The following is a 25820-nucleotide window of genomic DNA, read 5'->3' as shown; positions in this document are numbered from 1 at the left end:
ATTTAATTTCTTCAAAAATCTCGAGCAGCATGCATAATTTGAAAATACGGATGCCTCACATCACCGGATTGGGAGAAAAATGTACATTCCTAGCTAAATTAATGTTGTTACTTTGTTAAATATTGTAGTACAGAACTCTCACTAGTGTTGGACATTGCAATTTTTTGATATTGCAATTTTTTGATAAGTTACAAAAATGACATGCCCTACCTCTCACAATATGTTTCTGCCATAATCAGTAACACAAGGGATGTCCAGCCAGTAAACGGCCGTGCACCTTTTCCCTTCCCCTTCTTTTGATCATACTGTTCCCACAAATAACCAGACTGGTAGTAGTTGTGAACCACATTTCTGTAGCAATGGAAATGAACAAAGAGTCAGCTCAATGGTTCAGATAGGCTTAGGTAAGCATTGTATGGACAGAAGATATGGGCAATTAAATACCTAATCAAATTTCCCCTCAAGTCATTGTAGATGATTCTGGCCTTGTCTCTGTATGGTCCATCAACTGCAGGAATTCAACCAAAACCACCCGCAAGCATAAGGAAAAAAAGTGTAAATGCAAATGGAGATATTCAAATCTTCAAGCTTGAAAATTTCAGTAAGAGAGTTTCTTGTGTGTTTTTGTCTGTTTTTCCAGATAAATATTACCTTGGGAATAATGGTGGAGTGCAGAAAGAATCCTGTAATTCATGTTCATCCAAATTGGACCCCTCCAGTAAGGTGGGTCATGCTCTGTGTTACGTTTCATGTATAATGAGCTGTGATATGGTAAAGTGACATGTATTTAGAATTGCAAAGCAAAAGATGATAGCTGTGCAACAGAAATTAGTTATATGCAATAATCACCTTGTTTTAGAAAGGGAGCGGAGTCCATAGTCGGTCCATAAGGTGCTCCTGTGTGAAATTAGGTCAAGCTGTTTTTCTAGGATCCATGACTCCTGAATGTGAATTAAGATACATGAATGGTCTACAATAGCTAGATAAATAAAAAAAAGGGAATTGAATAAGAGTTGCCACCACCATGTTGCAGAAGTTCAAAAATAAAAAAAAGAAGCACAACGAATAAAACATTATTTTCATGATAAGATCCTCCATGCAACTTACGGGTGGAATGATCTTCTCCATAAATGGAAAAAGGCTGACATAACCAATATGTGGAACCAGCCTCAACTCTGGCTTCTCTAATGTTTCTCTAACGAGTTCTCGAGTAGGATAGTTGTTCCCTGCCCTCACTTCTTTCCAACTTAATCGAACCTGAAATGATTGAAAACATTATCAAGTATTAATAGCAGAAATACTCCATAAGCAAAAAGCAAATCTCAGCATGTTCACTTAATGAAATCTAAGCTAGTGTGGAAATACAAAAATATATGAAGAAAACATCACTCAAATCCACACTCATTTGATAATAGTTGTTGATATTAATCTACAATTAACAATTTAACAGAGAAAATCTATTACAAAAAAAATAAAAAAAATCAGTTAGCACCTTAGTACAACTACTGGAAATATAAAAATTGATTTAGTTTCTTGCATAGACTGATAACGGTCATAATTCTAATTTACAGAAAAGGACAACATAACCTTCCTGCTACTCGACCACATGTGTATATTCCCCCTCAGCAAATTGGCAGACATGAACTTCTCATTAATAGCACTACTATATAATAACAACTAATCCTATTAAAAGTATATCAGAAAAAACATCATCATTAGAGCATTATGGCTTTGCGTTATCAAAATATTCTATATCTCAGCCTGTGGAATCTTCTCCATCAATACAATGCCTCCTTTTTAGCCTGTCCCCACTTTTAGGTTCTTCAACCCATACTTATCCACTGCTAGTCTTCACCTCTCCTGTTCTTTGCATTCATTGCACCCCTCTTTGCGCTAGTACAATTCTTTTACTTATAAAAAAGGGGGATTAGAAATTTGAAAATAAGACGAATAAGAAGTCTCTGATTGTTCTTATGTTCTACAATACAACGAAGTTTATTGGTATCAGTTCATATTATTTCTGGACTAATGATACATAGTAGTGTGCATAAATTGTTATAGGTGTGATAATTGAAGATTACATAAAGTCATGCAAAATGCAATAAGCTATTTAATCACAAAGAATCCATTTAAATCTAATATTAAAACAATAAGACATGTAGTGTGTGAACCCTGCAGCTTACACTCTCCTTAATGTACCAAAAAGACTACCGATTTGCAGTCCTGGAGCCAATTCATTATGCTTATCAGCAATATCTAGAGCATTGAAATCCATAAGCTTTGTTTCAATCCTCATCAGATAAAAGAGATTCAGGTCAAATCAAAAGTTAACTCTAGGAAGTAACTTGGTCAACAATTGAACCTAATATGCCTACATTAAAGGAAAAATGGAATTAAAATTATTTAATATACAATGAATCAATAAGCAGGTAGAAAGATTAAACATTTTGGAATTGATACCCATAGGCACATCAGCTCAGAGGAGTTATTGCACAGAACATGGTGGACCACAGTGTATGCTTAGTTTATATTGGTACACCACAAAATAAATGTACTACAATATCCTGAAAGGAACAAAAATGTATCAGAAGCATACCTTCTCTGTATGATTTCCAAAATCAAAATAAGCTCCATGTGCCTTATCAAGGTGCATCTGGTACAATATTAAGCACACATGAGAAACAAGAAACTAGTAGATAGAAGTGACTGGCACAACTGCTTAGTGTACTAATGGAATTCTGACATGACTTTTCTTTCACCCCAGACGCCAGGCTCAGAGGACATGTAGCACTAGATAAAAAAACCAGTTACTAAAAATATTTCCTTGATATATATTATATATATTTTTGGAAAAAGAAAAGGAAAAAAAGAAATAAAGAAAGAATAGTTTGACCCATGTTGAAATAGTAGTGTTGTGAATAAATATTTTTCTTGTTGCATATTGCCGAAGTGTTACACAACCTACAATGAAGAATAAAAATGTAGAGAGATGAGCAACAGTGCTAAATAAGATATTGAAACATGAAGAAACCTGATTCAGAATGTCAAAATCTGAGAGCAGCTTAGCAGTTGAACCATACTCCTGCATCATTCCATTCAAATGTCTATTAGTATAGTAGGTCACTGATAATTCCTGATACTTATCAGCTGTCTTTTTCCAGTATTATACCTTTTCCAGTCCATTTTCCTTCTGGAATAACTCTGTGATGGAATGCATGCATTCAGCTGCAAGAAGCATCCAGCATCTAAGATCCACATGATGCTCTTCTCCACTAGGGTGTGATGCTCGTGGGTAATCGTCCAAGCCAGAGGACAGTGTCTAAGAATGTTCGAAACAATGTCAATGCAACAGCATAACCATCTCTATCTGAAAAAATATCTTTCTATACTCAACCTTACATAACATTGATAACATAGTACAGTGAAGCAAAACCTTACTATTCTGGATACCTTAAAGTAAACCATGCTTCCAAGATCAGTTCAATTGATGGAATTAGATTACCTCCAGACTTTGCACCAAAATTTTTTCCTGTTCCTTTTACTTTTGTACTCTTTGAATGCATCATTACACTGAACTGTTTCCCCAAACTTTGTCTCATACTCTTAAAATGTCTCAATTCTAAAGCTAGTAGACCTCAGTAAAGTAGCTCAGAAAATGATCAACTTGTAAAAAATATTCAAAAGTTAAAAGTAAACAGGATAAGTGCTTTGGTCGAGCACTATGCTTGCCATCCTAAGCATCCTTTGAGTGATTTGGGTGGACAGGAATGCCAAGGTTTTTGAGAAAAAAATGGAAATCTAGTCTTTAAAGAATGTAGTCCACTACCTCACTTCCATAGTCTTTAAGGTCTTTTTCTAGGCTCTCTCATATGCTTGATTACAATGGATTGAACGGCTCTTCAGAGATTGGTATGACAACATGATTAAAGGTTTCTCTCTAAGCCAGTCAGTTCATGTTTAACTATTGAAGCAGCGATCTCAGTTGCTGGAAGGTTTGATGAGAAGTGATATCTTTAGGCTTGATAATTTCCAGTAAAAGGGATTTGGCAATTATTCCCTTTTGAGTATCTCAGGACAAGAAAGGACCCTAGAGACTGGACCTGGACTCACAAGATTATAGACCTTTCAAGGGATTCAGGCCGCTCCTTCAGTTGGTTTCCTAGATTGGCCAAACAGATATCAGATCAATTGGCTAGGTACAAAGCCTTGTTGTTTGGGGGACTTTGTTGGGGATTTCATGCTTCCTAATATGTATTCTCTTGTATGGTCCCTCTGTTGGGTTTTATATGAGTCATGATTTGTTGTTGTGTTTGGACTCATACTACTTAGCTTGGTTGGAAGAATACCTCATCCTTCCTACTATTTTTCCTTACTATTAGCTAGATGTTTATATCATATTAAAAAAATGAAAAAAAGTCAATGGGGGCGGGGCAAAAATCCAATATTTTCCCATCCTATTTTTTGGTGACCCAAGATGAAAATTACAAACATCTCACTCACCATACGGATTGAAACCTCAACCCACCCAAACCACATCCTACTTAGTTATCAACTGATCTTAGAATCCAAGGCCCATTCATTATATATGCCTGTTATTTTATAAGCAAAACCTCCAATATCTAACTGTACAACTACTATGAATGAGGGGTGTCCGGCAAACTTCAAAATATCAGTAGAACAATGTATATAAAATTTGAACAGAAATTTCTCAAGTGCTAATGAAATGCAAGCATGTCAATCAGTTTCAAACCTAAAGCACAAAACAATTAAAATCACTGCCTCATCCAGCTTGGTTTATCAGTTTGTCACAATAAATTTCCTACCAATGCAGCAAATTACATTTGTCAGATTCCAATTCCAATGCTCCTGATTTGGAAAGGCCAAAACTTATGAAGTTGTTGGGCAGGTACAACGTCTTAACTAACAGTTATGTCAACTTAGGGGGTATTTGGATAAAATATGGAATTGAATCATGCTATTGGGTTCCACATCATATTTAAAGAGTTGATATCATAATATGAACCACAATCACAGATCAAATTAGAAATGAGGCCATCTATAGGGACCCTAAAAAGCACTTATTTAGAAGAGGGTTAAACAAAACGCTGATCCATTGTTAAATATTAAGTCAAGATAAGAAATCCTAATCTTAACTAGCCTGAAATGTTTTTTTAACTTTGTCTGTCATTGTAGCGATGATATTTTATATAATTTTAGACCCACAAAAACACCAATTCCTTATTTTTAACCTTGTAGATGTTTCAAGTCCTCGCAATTGGTCTTTTATTAAATAAAAGATAGAGCATAAGAGTACAGACCAAAACATGTCATAAGGCGTGCTTGAGCAGTTGAGATTGCATTGAGTTCCAGTTATTTTTCCAATAAGCACAGAAGTTCACATATATAAAATACACAGTAAAATTACTAAGTGGCAACCAAAATCAAAACAATCTACCCCAACCCAAGCTCAAGTTGATCAGTTAAGGTTGTGATTGGATTGGTTGGACACTTGTATTGCAGTCCAGAGAGCACTCATCTGTGTAGTTTCCATCCAAATTCAACCCATCCAAGTAGCAGCCCCAAATTTAAACTGTCCTAAATTAAATCAATTTCCATACAGGCCAAGAACAGGGATGGGAAAGGCAATGAGCAGAGAACTTGAATTAAAAAAAAAAAAAAAAAACCCAAAAAGGATAGCACTGGATGATTTTTCAAGCAAGAAGGTCTTAATGGTCAGACATGAATATATTCAGACTCCACAAGGTTGGCCCATCTTACAGCAGTTTCAATACTATAACTTAGGCTTGGAGGGGCTCCACCAGGTTGAGTCAAGAAGAAATAGACTAACAGAACTTTTTTCTTAATGCACAATGCTTCTTATTCTGACAAGTTATGCTGCTTAATCAAGTTTACAGACAGTATGAATTTAATAGCTCAGTTATGCTACAGGCCAGGCCAATGACAAAACATTTCACTCTGTAAAAGCATGAAAAAGGGGGAAAGAGTATTAGATGCTGTAATGTAGAACCTTTGGATTTAGTTCCCGAGTTGTGGCGCTGTCTCTTCCGTGCCAAAAATAGCTGCTCATCTCATTTCCTGTGAATAAAAAAACCCATTTTTAAAGATGAGATTCAGGATGATTGGAAGTCAGAATGTTAGGTTTTCAGCAAATTAAAATCTTAACATATCTTAGACTTCCACTAAATGCTATCAAAATTTGGAATCACTACAGCAATTATCTACAGTTTAGCAATCTATAAGTTAAATATTTTATTATAGAAAAGAGGTAGAGCAATACAAGCAACGCTAAAAATAATTTTTTTCAAACAACACTGCTAATTTAACCAATCCTCACACTGTCTACAATGTCCAAAAAGGGAAATAAATGAAGGCCTATATCCCAACTTGAAAAAAAAATAAAGACTTGAGAACTATATATTTCAGCTCCATACTAGACCTTTCCAATCCTTCAAACATTGTCCTGTTGTGCTCTTTCATGTTGCCCAAAAGATACACAATGGAATCAGCCCCCAAACAGCCTTGTGCTTGGTTCCAACAAATGAGCTGTGCCAGCTAAGGATATTTTTAACTGAGGGAGGAACACCTAAGCCATGCTGAAAATAGAGAACACCATAGCACATAGGCCAGTGGTCCATTTACTTGAAGAAGGGTCTGTGCTGCAGATCCCCGATCTTCATTATAGAGGCAACACCTATTGAACAAGATCCTACCTCTTTTCATGAGTTGGTCTAACGTCAAATTTTTTTCCCAAGTAGCTATCCACACAAAAATACTGATCTCAGGAGTGACTTTAGAATTTCCAAATTAGCTCAAGCACAAAAGGAGATGATATAATCAGAGACTAGAGATGGAGTAATAAGATATGGTATAAAAAGATCCCTTTTTGTCAATTTTCCATATCAGTTTGTACTCCAAGTCCTCTAAATAAATAAAAAGGGCTTAAATGTTGCAGCAAGGAGCCCATTGTTGACAACTCCCTATCTAAAAATTTCCTTCTAAACCAGGATTCCAACAATTCCCATCCCTGAAATCTACCACCCGAGCATCCTTATGAACCACCATGTTATAAAGCTCTGGGAACTAATATTTTAAAGGATCCTTGCAGCACCAAAGATCATGCCAAAATTTCACTCTGTGACCATTCCTGACATTAGAATCTCATCCTTAGGCATCCATATCTTCCCCAGGGCACCAACAGCTCTCCATTTTCCCTTACTTCCCCATTATTTATTACCTTTCTCCAGTACCTGTTACATTTGGAAGCAGATCTTCAAAACCACTTAGTAATGCCTCATGAGAGTTCCAAGCCTTTTAAAATCCAAACCCCTTATTCAAGTATACCTCCACCTAATAAAAGATTTCTTTAAATTCTTTCCAATTTGATCCTCACCTTGCTAGGGATTGTAAAAGCTGATAATAAATAGATGGTAGGCTAGCCTCCCAAAAAATAAAAATAAAAAAGATTGGAAATAAGGTGCTTTTCAATAAAATTAACCTCCCTCCCTTAGATAGATACTGATGTTTCCATGAAGCTAATCTCTTCATAAATCTTTCCTCAACTGAATCCCACACCGATGAAGATTTGAATTGATAACCCAAAGACATTCCTAAATACTTTGAAGGAAGACTTCCTCTTCTTCATCCCAACTCATTGGCTAAAGCCTCCAAATCCTTCCGATATTCCAACTAGCAACAACTCACTTCTCCTAGTTCATTTTCAGACCTGAAACAGACTCAAAACATAGAAGCACTAAGCCATTATCAAAGATCAAGTTTCAAAAAAATTAACTTTAAATTATTTCCAGCACCCCTAAGATATTCCCTCCTTTGAAGTTGATGCCGTGGCTTCTTTATTTTTTTCCTCTTCTTCCCACCAACATTTTCTTATTCCTTACCAAACTTTTGACTGGGAAAATACCAGTCAATCACATGAATCCAACAATAACAACAAACTAACAAACAACTCTGCCAGGTTTGGTAGGCCAATAGGACAGAAGAAAGTTAAGATGCAGCCTTAAAACTATTTAATAAAACAAATACACGTAAAACTGAAAAGCTACCTTAACTAGTAGAAATTCCCTTATATATCCACCTAAACATGCCAAAAATCTCCAACTAGTAAACATAATATATGACATGGTGCCATTCCATGAAACCATGTTTGTACATTTTCAGAACAGTGTTTGAGTGCTGGACCCAATTATGGTATTATTACCATCACAGGAATCTTATGCTTCCATGGGAAGCATTGTTACTTCCTCCATCCACTCAAGAGCAAAAAATTACTGACAACTATCACATGCATTGACAAAAAGAATAAAGAAAAAGAAAAAGGAAAAAAAAAAAAAAAAAAAACAGATTACCTGATTGTGTAGTATTGAACCATTGGAACCAAGCTTCCAGACGAACAAATGCCCGTTCTAGGAAGGAAGATATCTCATTGCTTTCCATGGAAGTAAACTTGTTTCTTTTTAAGCTAGAAACTAGATCTGTAAGAAATAAACTTAGATCATGTCAGCATGAAAGTAAATTTTCATCCAGATAATGTATGAATATGTGTAGCAAAGAAATGAACCAAAGAACACATAGTTTAAACTCAAATGGTACATAACTTAAACTCCTCAAGTGGTGCACAACTGGACATGAACAAAAGATAGACATGAAATTCAGTAAGATAAGATTTGTTTATCACACCACCAACCGGATAAGAGAGGAAGGTTATAGGTAATCATTTCCTTTACGTGCAAAGTACTTTCTTAAGTTGTTTGTTTTCCACCTGATCACAGAAAATCTCCTTTCTCCTTTTTGGAACTTGCAGAGATACCTTCTCCTCTTTAAATGTTATATTCTGATTCAGTTTGTTAAATTAAAATGGAAATTGACAAATTAGTTTCTTCCATTAAGTTTGTTCTTCCCCTCTAACATCTAACAATGGTTGAAGTCCTACAGCTTACTATTCAGATCATGCAACTAAAATCAAATCTTAAGCCAAATTATTTATGTCCTAACACCATAGCCTAATAGAGTGAAATTTTACGATTTACAGTATTGAAAAAACTAAATTATTTTAATATAACAAATTTAGATGAATGCTTGAATCCATTGCCTGGTTATCAAACTCTTGACTGGATTGCAGACTCCTATGAATGTGATCATAGATCATACATCTTGAATCAACTCCTAATCAAAATTCCTAAGACAACAGAGACACATGGATATATATGCATGCTTACATACATAATATTCATGCATACCTACACACACACATATTTATAATTCCTTCACTTAACATAAGTATTTGAAGTTAGTGAAGTAATTTCAATTACTAGCGTTTCTATTGAAAATATTATGAACTCCCCAAATGTATTTAACATATACATGACACAAAATACCTAATCAGTGCTCCACAGAAATTTGCTTCAAATCATTCCCCAATCAAGGGAGTCAAATGCCATATGCAACCATTTAATAGGCCACACCTTACCCAACATTTGCATTGACACTGGCATCCCCATCAACTGGCTAGAATATTTTTTTTCCTTGAATTATAAGATGCATGCAAAATCTCCCAATGCAATGATGACAAGTAAAATCTCCAATGAAATAGAAAAATTTTAATGAAGAAAAACCTTACCATGTAAAACCAAAAATAAAGTTGGGGGATTTCCATTAGTTGGATGCTGAAGAACAAATTCCTCTGGGACCTTACTGCAAACACACGATAAGATATTTACTTACAGAATGCAAACCTCTGTATTTATCATAAATACTCTAACAAGATGTTTGGTACCACCTTAGAGCTTCGGCACCCAAAATTTGTTCCCTTGGTATCCATCCATCAATGTTCATTAAATCTAACCAATGACCAATTATATCCAAACAAATGCGGATGTCCCAACGCCTGTTCAAGAGTCAGAAATATGTTAAGTGGAACAAAGGAAGATTTATTTCCAATGTGTGGCAAAATGAACACCTATTTCCCTAAAGATGAAGGTAATTGATAACCAGCACTTGAGGGAGAAAAAACAAAATGCAAATGCAAACAATAATAATCAACTAACCAAATTAGTAGCTGATGAAAACCTTCATCCCATAAAAATCCCCTTGGAAAGAAGGATCGACTTGGAACAGCTGTGTAAAGTTCAGCCGGCCAATATGAAATAAAATTATCATGACTCTTAAACTGCAAGAGAAAATGACCCACTGTGTGACTTTGTCAGATGTCCAAATTTGATGGCAGTAGATGACAAATATAAAGGATAGCACCTTCACCAGTAAAAACCAAAAATAATAAATGAATACTACATATCAATTTAGCAATTATGATATGATGATAAGGCTTTGTTGAGTTCTATTGACTCGAGTACTTACGTATAACTGTTTGTACACAGGTATGTGCATGTGTGCAAGTTTCAAAATCTCAGCTGAGAACAGCAACTCAGTTGAGTTGTATCCACCTCGTCCATCATCATTACAATACCAAGAATCGAGTTCAATATTCTGGTGAATAGTAAAATAACTAGGCAACCTCCGAGATAAATTGGTGATTTTGGGGCAATTGGGGTGGTGACTCTAAGACGATGCAAAATTGAGCATTGTGATGAAGGTGGGGACATGGAGAGAAGGGTGATGAAGACTAGAAGAGGAAGAGAATGAAAATAGAGAAGATTTGAAGGAGAGAGATGAGTGGTGTACATGGTTTGGGATCCTCTCTTACATCTCTCTGCTGTAGCTAGACCCATGGCTAATTCCTCGTGGTGTTCACTCTTCTGTGTAGGGATGAAATAGAGATGAAATGGGTGTTTTGGGTAGAGAATGGGTAATGTGTAATGGTCCAATGGTTATTTGATAAGTATTTGAGTTTAAATGGTTAATCGGTATTTGATAAGAATTTGGGTTGTGGGTAATGGATATTCAATGTAATTGGGTTTTTATGAAATGGTAATAGTTATGTGGGTTTATATGAAATAAAAAAAGATATGAATATTGAGATAAAAAATGGAAATGAATATAAGTAAAAAAGAAATCGATTTGAATTTTGTAACAACATATTTATTAATAAAAATAATATAAATTTTTGTTTTTATAATTGTTTTATTTTGAGCATATTTAAAAATAAAAATGAAATTAATTTCTTGAAAGTTGATTCATTCTTCAACTCAGGTACGAGATGTGATAGAAGAGAGACTTCAAAAACAGCTTGTTATGTGGAAAAGACAGCACTTATCAAAGGGAGGAAGGTCAGTTGTGATTAAGAGTATTCTTTGTAACTTACCAATTTACTTCATGTCCTTTTTCATTATTCTGAGGAAGGTGAGTTTGAATTTGGAAAAGATTTAGAGGGACTTTCTTTTGGGGGAAGGGGCCCTTGAGAGCAAGCGACATTTGGTAAATTGGTCTTTAATTTGTAAGGATAAAAGAAGTGGGAGCTTCTGTGTTAGAAGACTGCCCATCCTCAACAAAGCTCCACTTGGCAAGTGGCTGTGCAGTTTTCCTGCAAGAGCGACTCCCTTTGGAAGCAAGTAACTTTGGGGAAGTATAAGGAGGAAAAGGTGGGATGATGTTCTAGAATGAGGGTAAGGTATGGGCTGGGAGTGTGGAATGCTATGCGAGGTGGGTGAGAAGACTTTAAGAATAGAATGGTCTTTAGGGTGGGAAATGGGAAGAAGTTCTGGATGGATAGGTGGTTTGGGGATTAGCCCTTAGGTGAGGCTTTCCCCACATTATTCTCTACAACCACCTATAGAGATGCATGAATAACTGAGATGTGGGAGCAGATTGGCGAGGATGGGTGTTGGAACTTGAGGTTCACAAGACAAATCCATGACTGGGAACTAGACGAAGTGAAGGCCTTTTTCATGAAATTACAAGCATAGTCAATTTTCAATAATATAGATGATAAGATGATTTGGCATAACACAAGGTGTGGCAATTTCTCAATTAAGTCCCTTTAGTCCTCCTTTCCATTGAAAGTTAGAGGTGTTCCCTACAAGCATGGTATGGGATCCTAGTGTCCCGATGAGGGTGCTTTTCGCTAGGAAACTACATAGAAGAGAATATTGACATTGGACCAACTTAAAAGGAGGAGATAAAGTGATGTAGGACAACCCTAGGATGGTTGCCTACATTCAAGGGTAGGTGGGCTAGGGTTTCATTTTTAGGGTGTAAGGAGAGGAACAAGGAATAAATTTTATGGTAGAGAAAATTATAAGATAAGAAATAGAGAGAAAGAAGAAAGAATGAAGAAAAGATGGAAAACCTTAGAGTCTCACTAAGGTCTTCTAGGAGTCTCACCTAGAAGAAAATCAATGGAGTCTCACCATTGAGGGTTGCAACCTTGCAATGAAAGAAAGTATAATATTATTCATCAAATTCATCCCTTTGATTTACATTGATTAGCCTATTTATAGGTTTCTCTAAGAAATCCAAAGCCTATTAGGACTCTAATAACCTATTATGATTCTAATTCTAATTATAACATCCAAAGTCTACTAGGACTCTAATAACCTATCATGACTCAAATTCTAATTATATTATAACTCAACTAGCTAATCCTAATTAGACTCCAACAAATACCAATCCCTATTCAATTCTAATTAATATTAATCCTACTTAAAGTTTACTTAGGTCTTCCTTTTCTTCCTTGAATAAACTTTAAAAGGCTTTCCCCCATCATAAAAATTCTTGAATAGATGCTATTAGTACAAAGGAGATGAAAAAATAGTTCATGATAACCTCCTTCATTGTTTGAAGGCAGTTGGCTTGTTTTTTTATGGGATTGAAAGTAGTTAGGCTATGACAACTCATTTTTTGCTCTATTTGGGATAGAATGAGTAATGCACTCCATGACAGGAGAGACCCTTTTAAGTTTGGCATGGATCTTTTGTCAGGAAGAAGAGGAAGAAAACTTGAAAAGTTACTTATGCTTATTTTGAACCATCTAGAAAGAGAGAAATAGGAGAGTTTTTGAAAACATGGAAAAAGGGGACTAAATTATTGAGCACATATATATCTATATTTTTGGTGTGGATTAACGTGTACATAGGTGATAGCTCTTTCTCTAAGTTGGACTGTGTTGATTGGATAAGCTCAAATTGAGGTGGGGGAGTTGTTTTTGTTTATTCCTTAAGCTTTGTTTGACCTTTTCACGCTTTTATATACAATGTATATACTTCTATACACCCTTTTGTTTGGTGCTTTTAATCTATTCTATCTTTGCCTATAAAAAGAAAAAAAGAAAAAAAAAGAAGTTGATTCATTATTTAGAACAATTGGACACTAGAACATATACTTTAAAATTTTCTTAATACTTATTTTTAAACAAATTTGTTATAAAAAAACAAATTTATTTTGATTATTTTGATTGTTTAATTTTAAAAATAAAAAATAATTTTTATTTAGCAAGCTAACATTGCAATTTGTTTGTATTAATTATTAAAAATTTGTTTTAGATATAAAAATGAGTAATGGATGATGCTTCACTAGGAAATTAGTATTTGTAATGGCATTCAATGATTGGATAATATGTAAGTAATGGATATTGGATTGGGTCATGATAAATGTAAAGAAATTTGGCTAATTAAATGAAATAAGATTATATAAGATTTTGATTTGATTACATTTTGTATAGAATTAACTATAACTATAAAACACAATAATTCTTTGAGTCTTATATTAAAAGGATAATAATTTTTAAAAACTGTTTAAAAATATTGAGGTATTAAAAAATTTATACTACCAGAAATTTTAAAAATTTTAAAAGTGAGTTTTACAAACAAAAGATATGTTAATACTTTTTATATAAGAGTTACTATATTTTATATAAAAGTTACTACTAGTTTCTACTTTTAAAAACATAAAACAAGAAGTATATTCAAATGAACACTAAATAGAAGAGTTTTAAATTCTAATATTATCATAAATCAATTTGATAAATACTTTTATCATTATTTAAACAATGTCAATGTCACATATGATAAAATATTATTTTATTAAATTTTTAGTCTATTTAATTATATTTATTTTATTTTTGATATTTTCATTTTTTTAAAGAATTTTTTAAGCTTTTAAACTAGCATATTTTGCTTATCACCAATACCAATCCAAGATGCCAAGACCAATGCACCTCAGGACCTCCCAAGTCAAGGATTGATATCGTGACTATAAACATCGCATGCATTTGGCTAAATATATGTCAAATTAAGGCACTATGCCAACATTATGGTTCCATTTTCATTGATTTGAGGATTCAAATGCCATCTATTCAATGCAAATCTCCACTTTTTGTTTTTGCAAGCAGTACCTGATGAAATCTATTAAGTCAATCTAAGTTTCATAGCATAATCTTTGGAGGTGAGGTTATAAAGATTCAGTTTAAAAATAGAAAATTCCTAGGGCAGAACTTTTATTCCTCCAAGCTAGAAGAGCTCGACAAGGATTACAAATTCAGTCTTCTCGACTTCCACATCCATAAACTTTCATTTACAACCTCACTCATAACAAACTATCACAAGCAACACTTTGTAATAATCTAGTTGGCATGTGGTTCAACCAATGTTTTCAGAATCGGACCGAACATTGAACCGGAAAAGTTACCGGTTCACGGTTTACTGGTCGGACATATGGTCAAACCGCGGTCGAACTACCAACGTCATAAATATATAATTTATATTTTATTAAAAATAAAAATAATTTTAAATATTTAAAATATATATAATTAACAATTAATAATATTTATGATATTATTTATTTATTTTTATATAAATGTATTAATATTTTAAATTTATTAAACAAAATATATATAATATTTAAATATGAAAATATATTGAAAATGGTAAAAGAAATTGTATTTAACTATTTAAGTATGAAGACATTGAAAATGAAAAAAAAAATATGTAATTTATATATATAGATAAATTATTTTTTGAAATAAATCCTAAGTTCCTAACACATGGAGCATAGGGGGGGTGGGGGGTTGGGAGTAGGAGTGGCTGTTGTAGTTGCAGTTGCAGGTTGCAGCTGACATAGGAGGAAGGGGGGGGGGGGGGGGGGGGGGTGTTTTAACACACGGGGTGGGGAAGGGAGGGATTTACAGTCGGTGCCGCCGGGGGGTTACAGTGAGTGTCGCACAAGGGGGACGGGGGAGGGCTTCACAACACTGCAAGAGGGTGGGGTGGGGACGTTTTGCTATCACAGGGTGCCGTCGGGGGAGCGACGGTGGCAGCTCCGTGTCAGTGACAATGGGCGGCTCCTAGAAAGGTTGCTGGAGGGGAGGGTTGAAATGTCGTTTGATACTATAAAATAATAATAATTGAACCGTCCGGTTCGCCGGTTCAACCGGTCCGATTCCGGGTTCAACCTCTTTCTGGGATGGATTGGAACTGTGACTGGCCGGCGGTCAGACTGGCTGGTCCAATCCGGTTTTTAAAACCATGGGTTCAACTTTCATAAAGACCATAGTTAAAGGGCATAAGATTAAAGACCAGCAATTTTAGCCTTCAAAATTTTCTTCCTTTTGAATCACAAAATAAGTAACATTCAAGCTGGCAAGATGGACTTCTAAGATTTTCACTCCAGAGTCCTGGTTTAACAGTCCACCTATTTGGCTTACTGCTTGTCCAAAAGCTATGCCTGCTATTTTTGAAGAATGTAATCACAAGAAAAACAACAATCCATTACAAAGTTACACATCTCAACTACATGGTAATACATACAAGTTACCATTTACATCTACCTAGGGCCATATTCTTCATTTGTCACTCCCAACTAATTGGTAGTTTTTGTGGAAAGCTTGAGGAATTATAAAGTCAACTAAGAATCAATATCATATGTGCAACTCAAGGCATGGATTAATAACTCAAGATGCACAATATCAGTTCCATTACATGCAGATACTTTTTAACATGTAGTAAAACAAATAAGCATATTAATAGTACATTGTCAAACAAGTAAAGCACATATGATTGAAATGTTAATGTATAACAGTCATGTCAAACAAGTGATATGCAACTTTAAGAGACAGCCAGCAACATAGAAACAAATTTAAATAACTTACATTATTGTTTTTTGGGAGTGAAATTTTTGATTGGCCATAGAAATAGCCAATGCCACCTAACATATTTCCAATAGCAGCCTTACCAACAATCAAAGATTCAGAATCAACCTGAAAAACACAAAATGTGAATTGTAGAATGCTTACCATCTCATGTGAAAGATTCAGGTACAACTTCAAGGAAGAATGATGTTTAATGGTCAGTAGAACAATTCCTAATTGCCTGTATAGGTACAAATCATCTTAATTTTGGGATAATGTTCTAGAATTCTTTCAAGCACCAAAGTAGCATGCTATTTTACTATTTATCAGTTTGACTTACCATATTAAAGCCAAAGGTAATCTTGTCCAAAAAGGTTGTTCTGCTTTGTAATAGCCAAAATTAGAGAACAAAAAAGGAATGAAGTGTTTGCACAAGTCAATTTTAAGTAAAAAAGACTCAATGTCAAGTCCAACAAAAATTAATTGCATCCAAGTAAGCAGATAGGATCTGGGGAAGGCATTGCTCAAAAAGAAAAATGCTGATCTCCATAAGTCCCAGACATGTTACATAACGATTACTCAGTTGCTTGAAGTACTCAAACTGTTTGACTGGATTACATAATTACCAAGTTTGAATCAGAGCTTTATGACCACAGTCATCATTCTAATGCATTATTCAAACTAGAAACAAGATCATAATAGGGAATCCATATGTTTTCTCACTGCCATGTCATGTAAATGACTAACACAAAGCCACATGTTGCAGGCAGCAAGACAATCAAATACTAGGCGTGATGTTGCTGTTCATCATCAAAGCATTTAATTTTCTAATGATAACATAATTTCTAGGACAAATACCTTGCTGGTAAGATTGAAGCATTTCTCAAATTTGTTGTCAAATTCATTTTGCTTCTCAATTAATTGTCTGGTCAGGGAGGTACCTAACAATTATGAAGTGAATCTCAAGAAGGTTATACAGGGGAAAAACTTCAGTTCATGTATGATAGATTCAGGAAAAAGCCCATAGCTTTATAAATGTAAACATTTGTTTTTTGATGGGTGGCTTTATAAATGTAAACATATTTAAAAGGACATTCTAGAATCAATTTCACTAGGAGTAAACATTACTATATATTCAGAAATCTAGAAAAATTTTGAACTTCCAAAATGTTGAATTTGAGAAGAAAAAGTTGTAAAGAAAAAACAAGGAAATTCCTTACAAAAGTTTGCTACACTGGGAAGACATGGAAATAATTGGTAAAATATTACAAAATAATCTCTAACAATAACATTTAATGGACCTAGAATCTGAAATGTTGCAATAAAAATGAAATTCTAATGGGAGAGATTAAATAGGCTCAGGATCTGAAATTCTGCAATAAATATGGTTTTCTAATGCTTGTGTGTGTGTGTGTGTGTGTGCGCATGCGCGTGTGTGAGAGAGAGAGAGAGTATTGTCTGGATAAAACAGACACAGAAGACACCTGTAAGGCTATTGAGACGTTCTTCTACCCTTGAGCTTTTCAAACCAGTTCCAGATAGAAAAGGAATGTCTATTTTGAAAGGAACCTTAGCAGAAATCTGTATAAGAGCAAAAATCCCACAATGCCATAATAGAATTCAAAACCAAAGATGAAAACTACAATCCTAAATTTAAAAGATGATAAAAATATTTCAAGACTAAGTATCTACTGCCTCTTTGACTGCATACCTGAAAAACTAAAATGTTTGGAGAATTATCAGATGTGTCTGGGAGCTGCAGACGACCAAACTTTCTTACCTGGTAAAATACACATGCGATGAGAGAGAGAGAGAGAGAGGGAGAGGGGGAGAGAGAGATGCACAGGTCTCTTAATCACATGATAGAAATGTGGTATTGAAAACTGAAACGTAGATGAAAAATTTTGCAGATGCAGTGATAATTAAAAAGTTATGAAAAAGATCAACAAATAAACATTAAATCTTACATACTTGCTCTCCAAGACTTTCCTGGACAAGATCAGATAAATTGTGAATGTGAGGTGTCCTGAAACCAGAATAATGGACTTCCAAATCATCCTGCAAGAGAGAAAACCAAGAAACTAGATTCAGACCAACATATGATATAAGGAGAAAATACAATTGAATAATATATGGTCAAACTACAAAGGACAGGTTGGAGCAGGCCAAATAATGAATAGGCCTTGAAATTGTAGTGTGCAAGCAGTCGACCTTGAATTTTAAATAAAAAACACAACATAGGATAAGCAAGTAGGAATAGCTGATTAATAGAGAGAAATTCCAGTCCATGCAATTTCCACAAAAATAAAAATTGAAGCTTTAAGTTATTATTAGTATCTTTGCAGAAATCCATGAAAAGAGGTTAAACTATGTACAATGGCTGACCTATAAAGTGAGCTTAATTTTCAATTATTAGGATCTTAGCAGATGCTGACAGTGAAAAGTTAGCTATTAAAATGCTAAGAATCCTACAAAAATTCATGTCTCTCGCATACATAACTGGAGAGCTCCTCAAGTTTCAAAGATAACTTAGATAAGGCTGGCATACTGCATAAATGATGAGCAGTACTCATCAAGTTCCTGTGCACTATGTATACTTTGATATGATTTAAAACATTCTCACTCTGAAGCACCAGCTCTAAAAATCCAGTGGGGGAAGTAACAAAATAATAAACCATGACATTCCTTTCAAAACATTACCACTGATTCTAAATGCAGCTGCCAACCTCCGACATCCATTCTTGAACCCAATGCCAGAAGAGAATTCTCACGAATGTCCAAGATGTCTCCACTCAAACTTAGAGCATTTCCATCTTCATCAGCCAAATAGAAAAAAAGGTGTGCACTTCTCAACATTTCCTCATTCCACCTGGACATGTGAATAGGCCATGAAAACAGCAACCTTATAAAGTGCAAATAATTGGCTAATAAACACAACCTGATTCTGGCAAGTGACGTGTTCCTACAAATATAGACTGAATCTATGAAAAAGAAATGTATGATTAAATTGATTGTAGAAAGTTAAAAAAATTAACATGCAAGTTATCAACAGGCGAAGTATATAGTGGTAATTACCAACTGGTCCATTTGTCATAGTTGGATCCCAGAACTGGTTCTCCTAACTATATACATAATGTAAAGGCATGAATTTAAACCCCAAGGCAACACTGAAGGAAATTCCCATGAACAGCAGCTTTAAAGGCTTATGTTTTCAAATTGCAAAGATCTACCAAGTATAGAAGTTGGACCTAATATGAACAAATATGTGTTATACATTAACTTGGAATTAAAAAAATTCTTGTTACTATGTATATATATAAAAAAAAGAACTATAATTTTGCTATATTTCTTGATAGGCAGTATGAAATGCTTACTTGCATTTGTCAAATTAATAATTCATTAACAAATTAATGCATTATTGTTATTGTTTTTGGGCAAACTTGTCTGTTACTGTGCACAAGAATCCAGATCTGCTAAATGTGTGTTGACTATCAAGTCAAAGTTCTCTTTGTGGGACCTAGAATTCTAAAAGTAAAATCACTGTATCAGTTAATTGCTTGTCAACTTTTAAGTATATCCGTAACAAGTCAGAGAAAAAAATTAATACAAAAATAAAAACTTAACCAAATGACATAGTTTCACATCCTTACTCTCATGCTTCCCACATTTTAAAACAGCATCACAGCAGGGATATATAATATCAATTCAAATGCATAACCTGTTAAGAAGTGTCCCAAATTCTTAATTAGTATAGATTCTCCTATTTTGTAAAGAATATTATATAAAATATTTTTAGGTTAATATATTATTGTAATATTAAACTTCCTTATAGAATAAGGAATGTTGTTGGAAATATCTCTATAAATATTATAGGTCATAAGGAGAAAAAGTTATGAGATAGAGATGGACTTGTAAAGACTATACGAGGTGGATAGAGATGTAAGGAAATACAGGAGGTGCCCGATGGAGCGAGAGGGCTCATAGTAGGGTAGGGATACGAAGAGTGGGGAAACATGGGATGTTTCGAAAACCCAATAGTTATATCTGGTTATATCCTTTATAATGTTCTAGTTCTGTCTTTTGTAATATTCTCTATTGTACAGTGAAATAATTCTCTCTCGCCCATGGACGTAGGCATGGTTGGCCGAACCACGTTAAAACCCCGTGTACCGTATGTGTTATTGTTTTATCTTTGTGTTTTTTATTAATGATGTTTGCCTGAAAGCTTCCGTCGTCGCAACAAACTGGTATCAGAGCTTGGGTTGAAGATTTCTAGAAAAGTAAAAGATCATAGAGCATACAAGATGAAAACAAAAGGAATTTTCAGTGAAGGTGGAGTCGATGGCTCTCTTGTAGGGATATGATACAAAAAAAAAAAAAAAAAAGTTTGTGTTATGCAAAGTTTGAAGATTGATTTCATGGAATTTGGTTCAAGGTGGAGATTGTTAGGAAGTGTCCCAAATTCCTAATTAATATAAATTCCGTTTTTGTAAAAAGTATTATAAAGAATATTTTTAAGTTAATATATTATTGTACTATTAGACTTCCTTATAGAGTAAGAAAGGTTATTGGAAATATCTCTATAAATATTCTAGGCCATGAGGAGAAAAAGTTATGAGATGAAGATGGACCTGTAAAGACTATGCGAGGCGAATAGAGATGTGAGGAAGAATGGGAGGTACCCAATGGAGCAAGAGGGCTCATAGTAGGGTAGGGATACGAAGAGTGGGGAAACATGTGATGTTTCGAAAACCCAAAAGTTGTATCTGGTTATATCCTCTGTAATGTTCTGGTTATATCCTCGGTAATATTCTCTATTGTACAGTGAAATAATTCTCTCTCGTTCATGGATGTAGGCATGGTTGGCCGAACCACGTTAAAACCCCGTGTATCGTATGTGTTATTGTTTTATCTTTGTGTTTTTGATTAATGATGTTTGCATGAAAGCTTCCGCCGTTGCAACAAACTGGTATTAGAGTTTGGGTTGAAGATTTATGGAAGAGTAAAAGATCATAGAGCACGCAAGATGAAAACAAAAGGAATTTTTAGTGAAGGTAAAGTCGATGGCTCTTTTGTGGTGATATGATACAAAAAAAAAAGAAAAAAAAGTTTGTGTCATGCAAAGTTTGAAGATTGACTTCATGGAATTTGGTCAAAGGTGGAGATTGTTATGAAGTGTCCCAAATTCCTAATTAGTATAAATTCTTTTTTTGTAAAGAATATTTTTAGGTTAATATATTATTGTAATATTAGACTTCCTTATAGAGTAAGGAAGGTTGTTGGAAATATCTCTATAAATATTCTAGGTCATGAGGAGAAAAAGCTATGAGATGGAGATGGGCCTGTAAAGACTATACGAGGTGAATAGATATGTGAGGAAGAACGAGAAGTACCCGGTGGAGCGAGAGGGCTCATAGTAGGGTAGAGATACAAAGAGTGGGGAAACATGGGATGTTTTGAAAACCCAATAGTTGTATCTGGTTATATCCTTTGTAATGTTCTAGTTCTGTTTTCTGAAATATTCTCTATTGTACAATGAAATATTCTCTTTCATTCATGGACATAGGGATGGTTGGCCGAACCACGTTAAAACCTCGTGTACCGTATGTGTTATTGTTTTATCTTTGTGTTCTTGATTAATAATGTTTGCATGAAAGCTTCCGCCGTTGTAACAAACTGGTATCAGAGCCTGGGTTGAAGATTTCAGGAAGAGTAAAATATCATAGAGCACACAAAATGAAAACAAAAGGAATTTTCAATGAAGGTGAAGTCGATTGCTCTCTCGTGGAAGTTTGTTTCATGCAGAGTTTGAAAATTGACTTCATGGAATTTGGTTCAAGGTGGAAATTGTTAGGAAGGTTGTTGGAAATACCTTTATAAATATTCTAGGTCATGAAAAGAAAAAGTTATGAGATAGAGATGGGCTTGTAAAGACTATACAAGGTGGATAGAGATGCGAGAAAGTATGGGAAGTATCCGGTGGAGTGAGAGGGCTCGTGGTAGGATAGGGATACGAAGAGTGGACAAACATGGGATGTTTTGATAACCTAATAGTTGTAATACTAGTTTGTTGTGACGGCGGAAGCTTTGATGCAATCATCGTTAATAAAGAACATAAAGATAAAATAATCAACACAATCGATACACGAGGTTTTAACGTAGTTCGGCCAACCATACCTACGTCCATGGATGAGAGATAATTATTTCACTATACAATAGAGAATATTACAAAGGACATAATCAACACATTATAGAGGATATAACCAGATACAACTATTGGGTTCTCGAAACATCCCATGTTTCCCCATTCTTCGTATCCCTACCCTACTATGAGCCCTCTCGCTTCACCGGGTACCTCTCGTTCTTTCTCACATCTCTATTCATCTTGTATAGTCTTTACAGGTCCATCTCCATCTCATAACTTTTTCTCTTCATGACCTAAAATATTTATAGAGATATTTTCAACAACCTTCCTTACTCTATAAGGAAGTCTAATATTACAATAATATATTAGCCTAAAAATATTCTATTAAATATTCTTTACAAAAAATGAATTTATACTAATTAGGAATTTGGGACACTTCTTAACATAGCCTAATAGGTAGTATAAAGCATGTTCATTCATAATCAGTCCCTAATATCAAGGAAAAATGTTTTGTAGGAAAAAAATAGTTTTGAAGCAACACCTAACCTTTTATGACTAACCTACTACATAGAGTCACATTTTCTCCTTATATTAACCAGGAATATTATACAAAAGATGTAAGTTAGAAATTCCTTTCAGAAGGAAATTCACAAATAAGGAACTATGAATTGGGAATAAGAAAAGAAGAAGAAATTTAGCTTTGCTAACACTTGTCTCGATACCTGTGGTAAACAAGTCAGAAGGTATCTATAGATGTCATCGAGACAAAGTTCCAAAGAACTACTTTTGTGCACTCTGAGCAGGTTTTTAATAAAAGAACTACAAATGAAACTCCATTATAACAGAAGGTAAGGATATTTACTTCTCACTTTTCACATCAATTCGAACCGTCCAGTCTCCTCCATAGCCACTGCCGTCCTCCTTGGATTTCAAGAAACTTGTAGCCAAGGTCATGCCATGGTCAATCAGCACCTGATGTCCATAATCCCTTCCATTGTGATGTGTCCAACCATACGTGCTGAGCTCATCAGAATCTTGGCAGACATGTCGCATGAAATATCTTCCATCCTTTACTCCAATCCACATCAAACCAGCAACCAAAGATTGGGGTGTCCTGCCAGTCACAATTGCCAATTGTCCCAGACTTGATAAGAGATGAGGATCAACCAAAGTGAAGAAGAAAAAAAAAAACACAGAAATCAACATGTCACACCAGTTCAGCATAGAAATATATGGGGTGCCTTCTTCCTCGTTCTTCAGTTGTAAATGAAATTATTGGACATGGGGCAGATATCACCAACCACTTTTTATCATCTATTAATAGTTACATACTCAAGCTATCTTTCAAATAATTTGACTTCAAAAGGAATAACTTTTTAGATATAATTATAGATTTTTAACCAGAAAATAATTAAAAAATTTATTATTTCTTCTTTTACCATAACAAAACAATTGACATGATTTTTGTCGTGATAAAAGCTTTAAGCTCAAATGTCAATTTTGAGTCACTTCATCTTCATACTACTTAATTCCATCATACTCATGGTTATTACTAGTGGACTTCATATTAGCATAGGATACAACATTATGTTTTATTAGAATGATACGTTCTTAGTTTTTCATCACCATTTGTTAAATGACTGCAATTTTGTTTAATAACCACATTGTCAATCATTGATTTAAGTTGTCAAAATCAATGCAAATTACCATACATCTATTTCATTTCCAAGGAACACCTTTAGGTAGCCTCTTCCATAATTGACTTATTGGGTATTTTATGCTGTTGAGAATTGGTGGATTTATCTTTTCAGTTGGCTGAGAAAATGTCATAGTTTATATTTCGTATGGAAGTTACTACTATTTTTTGTTTTTAAAAACAAAAAAATAAAATAAAATGGACAATAAATTTTAAATACAAGAGCAAAAATGTAACTAAATATGGTTTAAAAAAATAAAAAAAAATTAATTTGAAAACAAAAACTAAAACATAAATGTGTACCAAATCTCAGCATATTTTTTTTTCATTCATTCTCCAACTTTATTCAAATAATTTTCATAAACAAAATCCTTTTTCCATAATAGCTTTCAAGATTCAACAGAGGCATAAAATTTCATCAAAATGTCAGAACTATTGTAGAATAACAAAGAGAAGAAAAATATATATACATAACTAAACTAAAATCAAAATTGGCGTTTTGTGAATTAAACAAGCAGGCGGAGTAATACCTGGCACGAATTCCAAGATAAACCTGAGGGCGATATGTTCCCCAATACAAGCTCTCCTTGTGCTCGCCTTGGAACTGCAATACTCGATTCATCAAGTCTCAAAAAAAAATTTAAAAATCGAAAAAAAAAATTGAAAAATCGAAAGCAACTTTACCTGAGGAAGATCCATGATCTTTGGGGCAGGAAATGGCGTAACAACCCTAGGTCTCTGAGCATCTTCAACCGGTTTCATTAAGTGAAGAATCAGGAACAAGATGATGAAGAAAGCCAAAACCACAAACCCAAGCAGAGCCTTGATATTAACATTTAAAATTCTAATGAAGCTGTGATCTCCGATTCTGTCCTTTCGGACTTCCCGGTCAGGTTTTGAGTTCCGGCGACGATCGAATTCATCGACATCTGTGGAGGATTTGATTCTACTTCGAGCACTTCTTCTTCCATTTCCACTCATTTATTGGAAAACACAGATTCACGGATGTCAACGATGGAATGAGGTTTTCAAGCGGAGAATTGAGGATGAATTCAGTTATTCAAGTCTACTGCAATTTACAGGAACTGAAATAGGAAACCGGCTGGGTGATGACAGTGGAGGCAAGCGGGCTGAAATTGGGAGCTGAGAATTGGGCCAGTCCACGGCTGGGCCAAGATCCACCTCATTGTATAATTTTGGGTTTGGCCCTTTACTCAAAGCAAAAAATTATGAGCCTCGTTCTGGTTCATGCTGTGATTTAAAAATGAAAAACCAAACTAATTAGGTTGGATTGGATTGGCGGATGAGATTGGGTTCGTTCATATCCTTGAATTTTCACTCATCTAATTATTCATTAGAATAAAAAAAAATTCCAATTAATTCTGAAAACTAAAATTTTTGTCTTTCTTATTTTTTCCCAAATTAAAAATAAAAAAAATTCATAAATTAATATCGACAATATTCATAAATCTGATAATACATTACATATGTATAAGTTTTAACTTAGAAAATTTCTAACATTTTCTTTACAACCAAACATAATTAAAAATCTTAATAATTATCTAATTATTAATTTTTACTAATTACATAATTAATTATTATAAAATATTTATTATGGTGATAAATTATTATATTTTGAGATATTTGTAAATATATTAAATTACTATTTCTTAAATTATTAATTTTAAAATAAAAATAAAAATAAAAACAATTAATAATTAATTTTACAGTTATTTTTAATGTGTAGATATAAATAAGTTTAACCCATAATCCATTAAAAATATTTATATGTTAAGAAAAAATAAATGGCCTAAGTACTTAATAATATTCAGCTCTATTAGATTTAAGTCAAATTTAGGTTTATTTAGATTTTAGGCAAAAAATTAAATACCACTTAGGCTTGTTATGCAATTTTCCAACCCTTT

General features: G+C 34.1%; 1 protein-coding gene across 1 annotated transcript; it reads right to left on the bottom strand.

The window, feature by feature from the left end:
* Positions 1–10: 10 nt before the first annotated feature.
* LOC117911660 (mannosyl-oligosaccharide glucosidase GCS1) lies at positions 11–25005 on the bottom strand. The gene is made up of 22 exons (XM_034826067.1): positions 24580–25005; positions 24426–24499; positions 23062–23313; positions 18755–18923; positions 18026–18112; positions 17766–17834; positions 17539–17635; positions 16913–16995; positions 16076–16183; positions 10083–10204; positions 9815–9922; positions 9656–9729; positions 8385–8510; positions 6029–6096; positions 3170–3319; positions 3032–3082; positions 2597–2653; positions 1108–1257; positions 850–941; positions 652–761; positions 445–508; positions 11–351 (listed from the first exon to the last, which is right to left on the bottom strand). Exons 1-22 carry the CDS (start codon positions 24874–24876, stop codon positions 207–209), a joined length of 2553 nt encoding a protein of 850 aa, XP_034681958.1. The 5' UTR covers positions 24877–25005; the 3' UTR covers positions 11–206.
* Positions 25006–25820: the final 815 nt, after the last annotated feature.

This window comes from Vitis riparia, chromosome 1 (genome assembly GCF_004353265.1).
Source record: "Vitis riparia cultivar Riparia Gloire de Montpellier isolate 1030 chromosome 1, EGFV_Vit.rip_1.0, whole genome shotgun sequence".
Lineage (NCBI taxonomy): Eukaryota > Viridiplantae > Streptophyta > Magnoliopsida > Vitales > Vitaceae > Vitis > Vitis riparia.
Note: the sequence above shows the minus strand (reverse complement) of the source record. Positions and strands in the feature narration are given on the sequence as shown.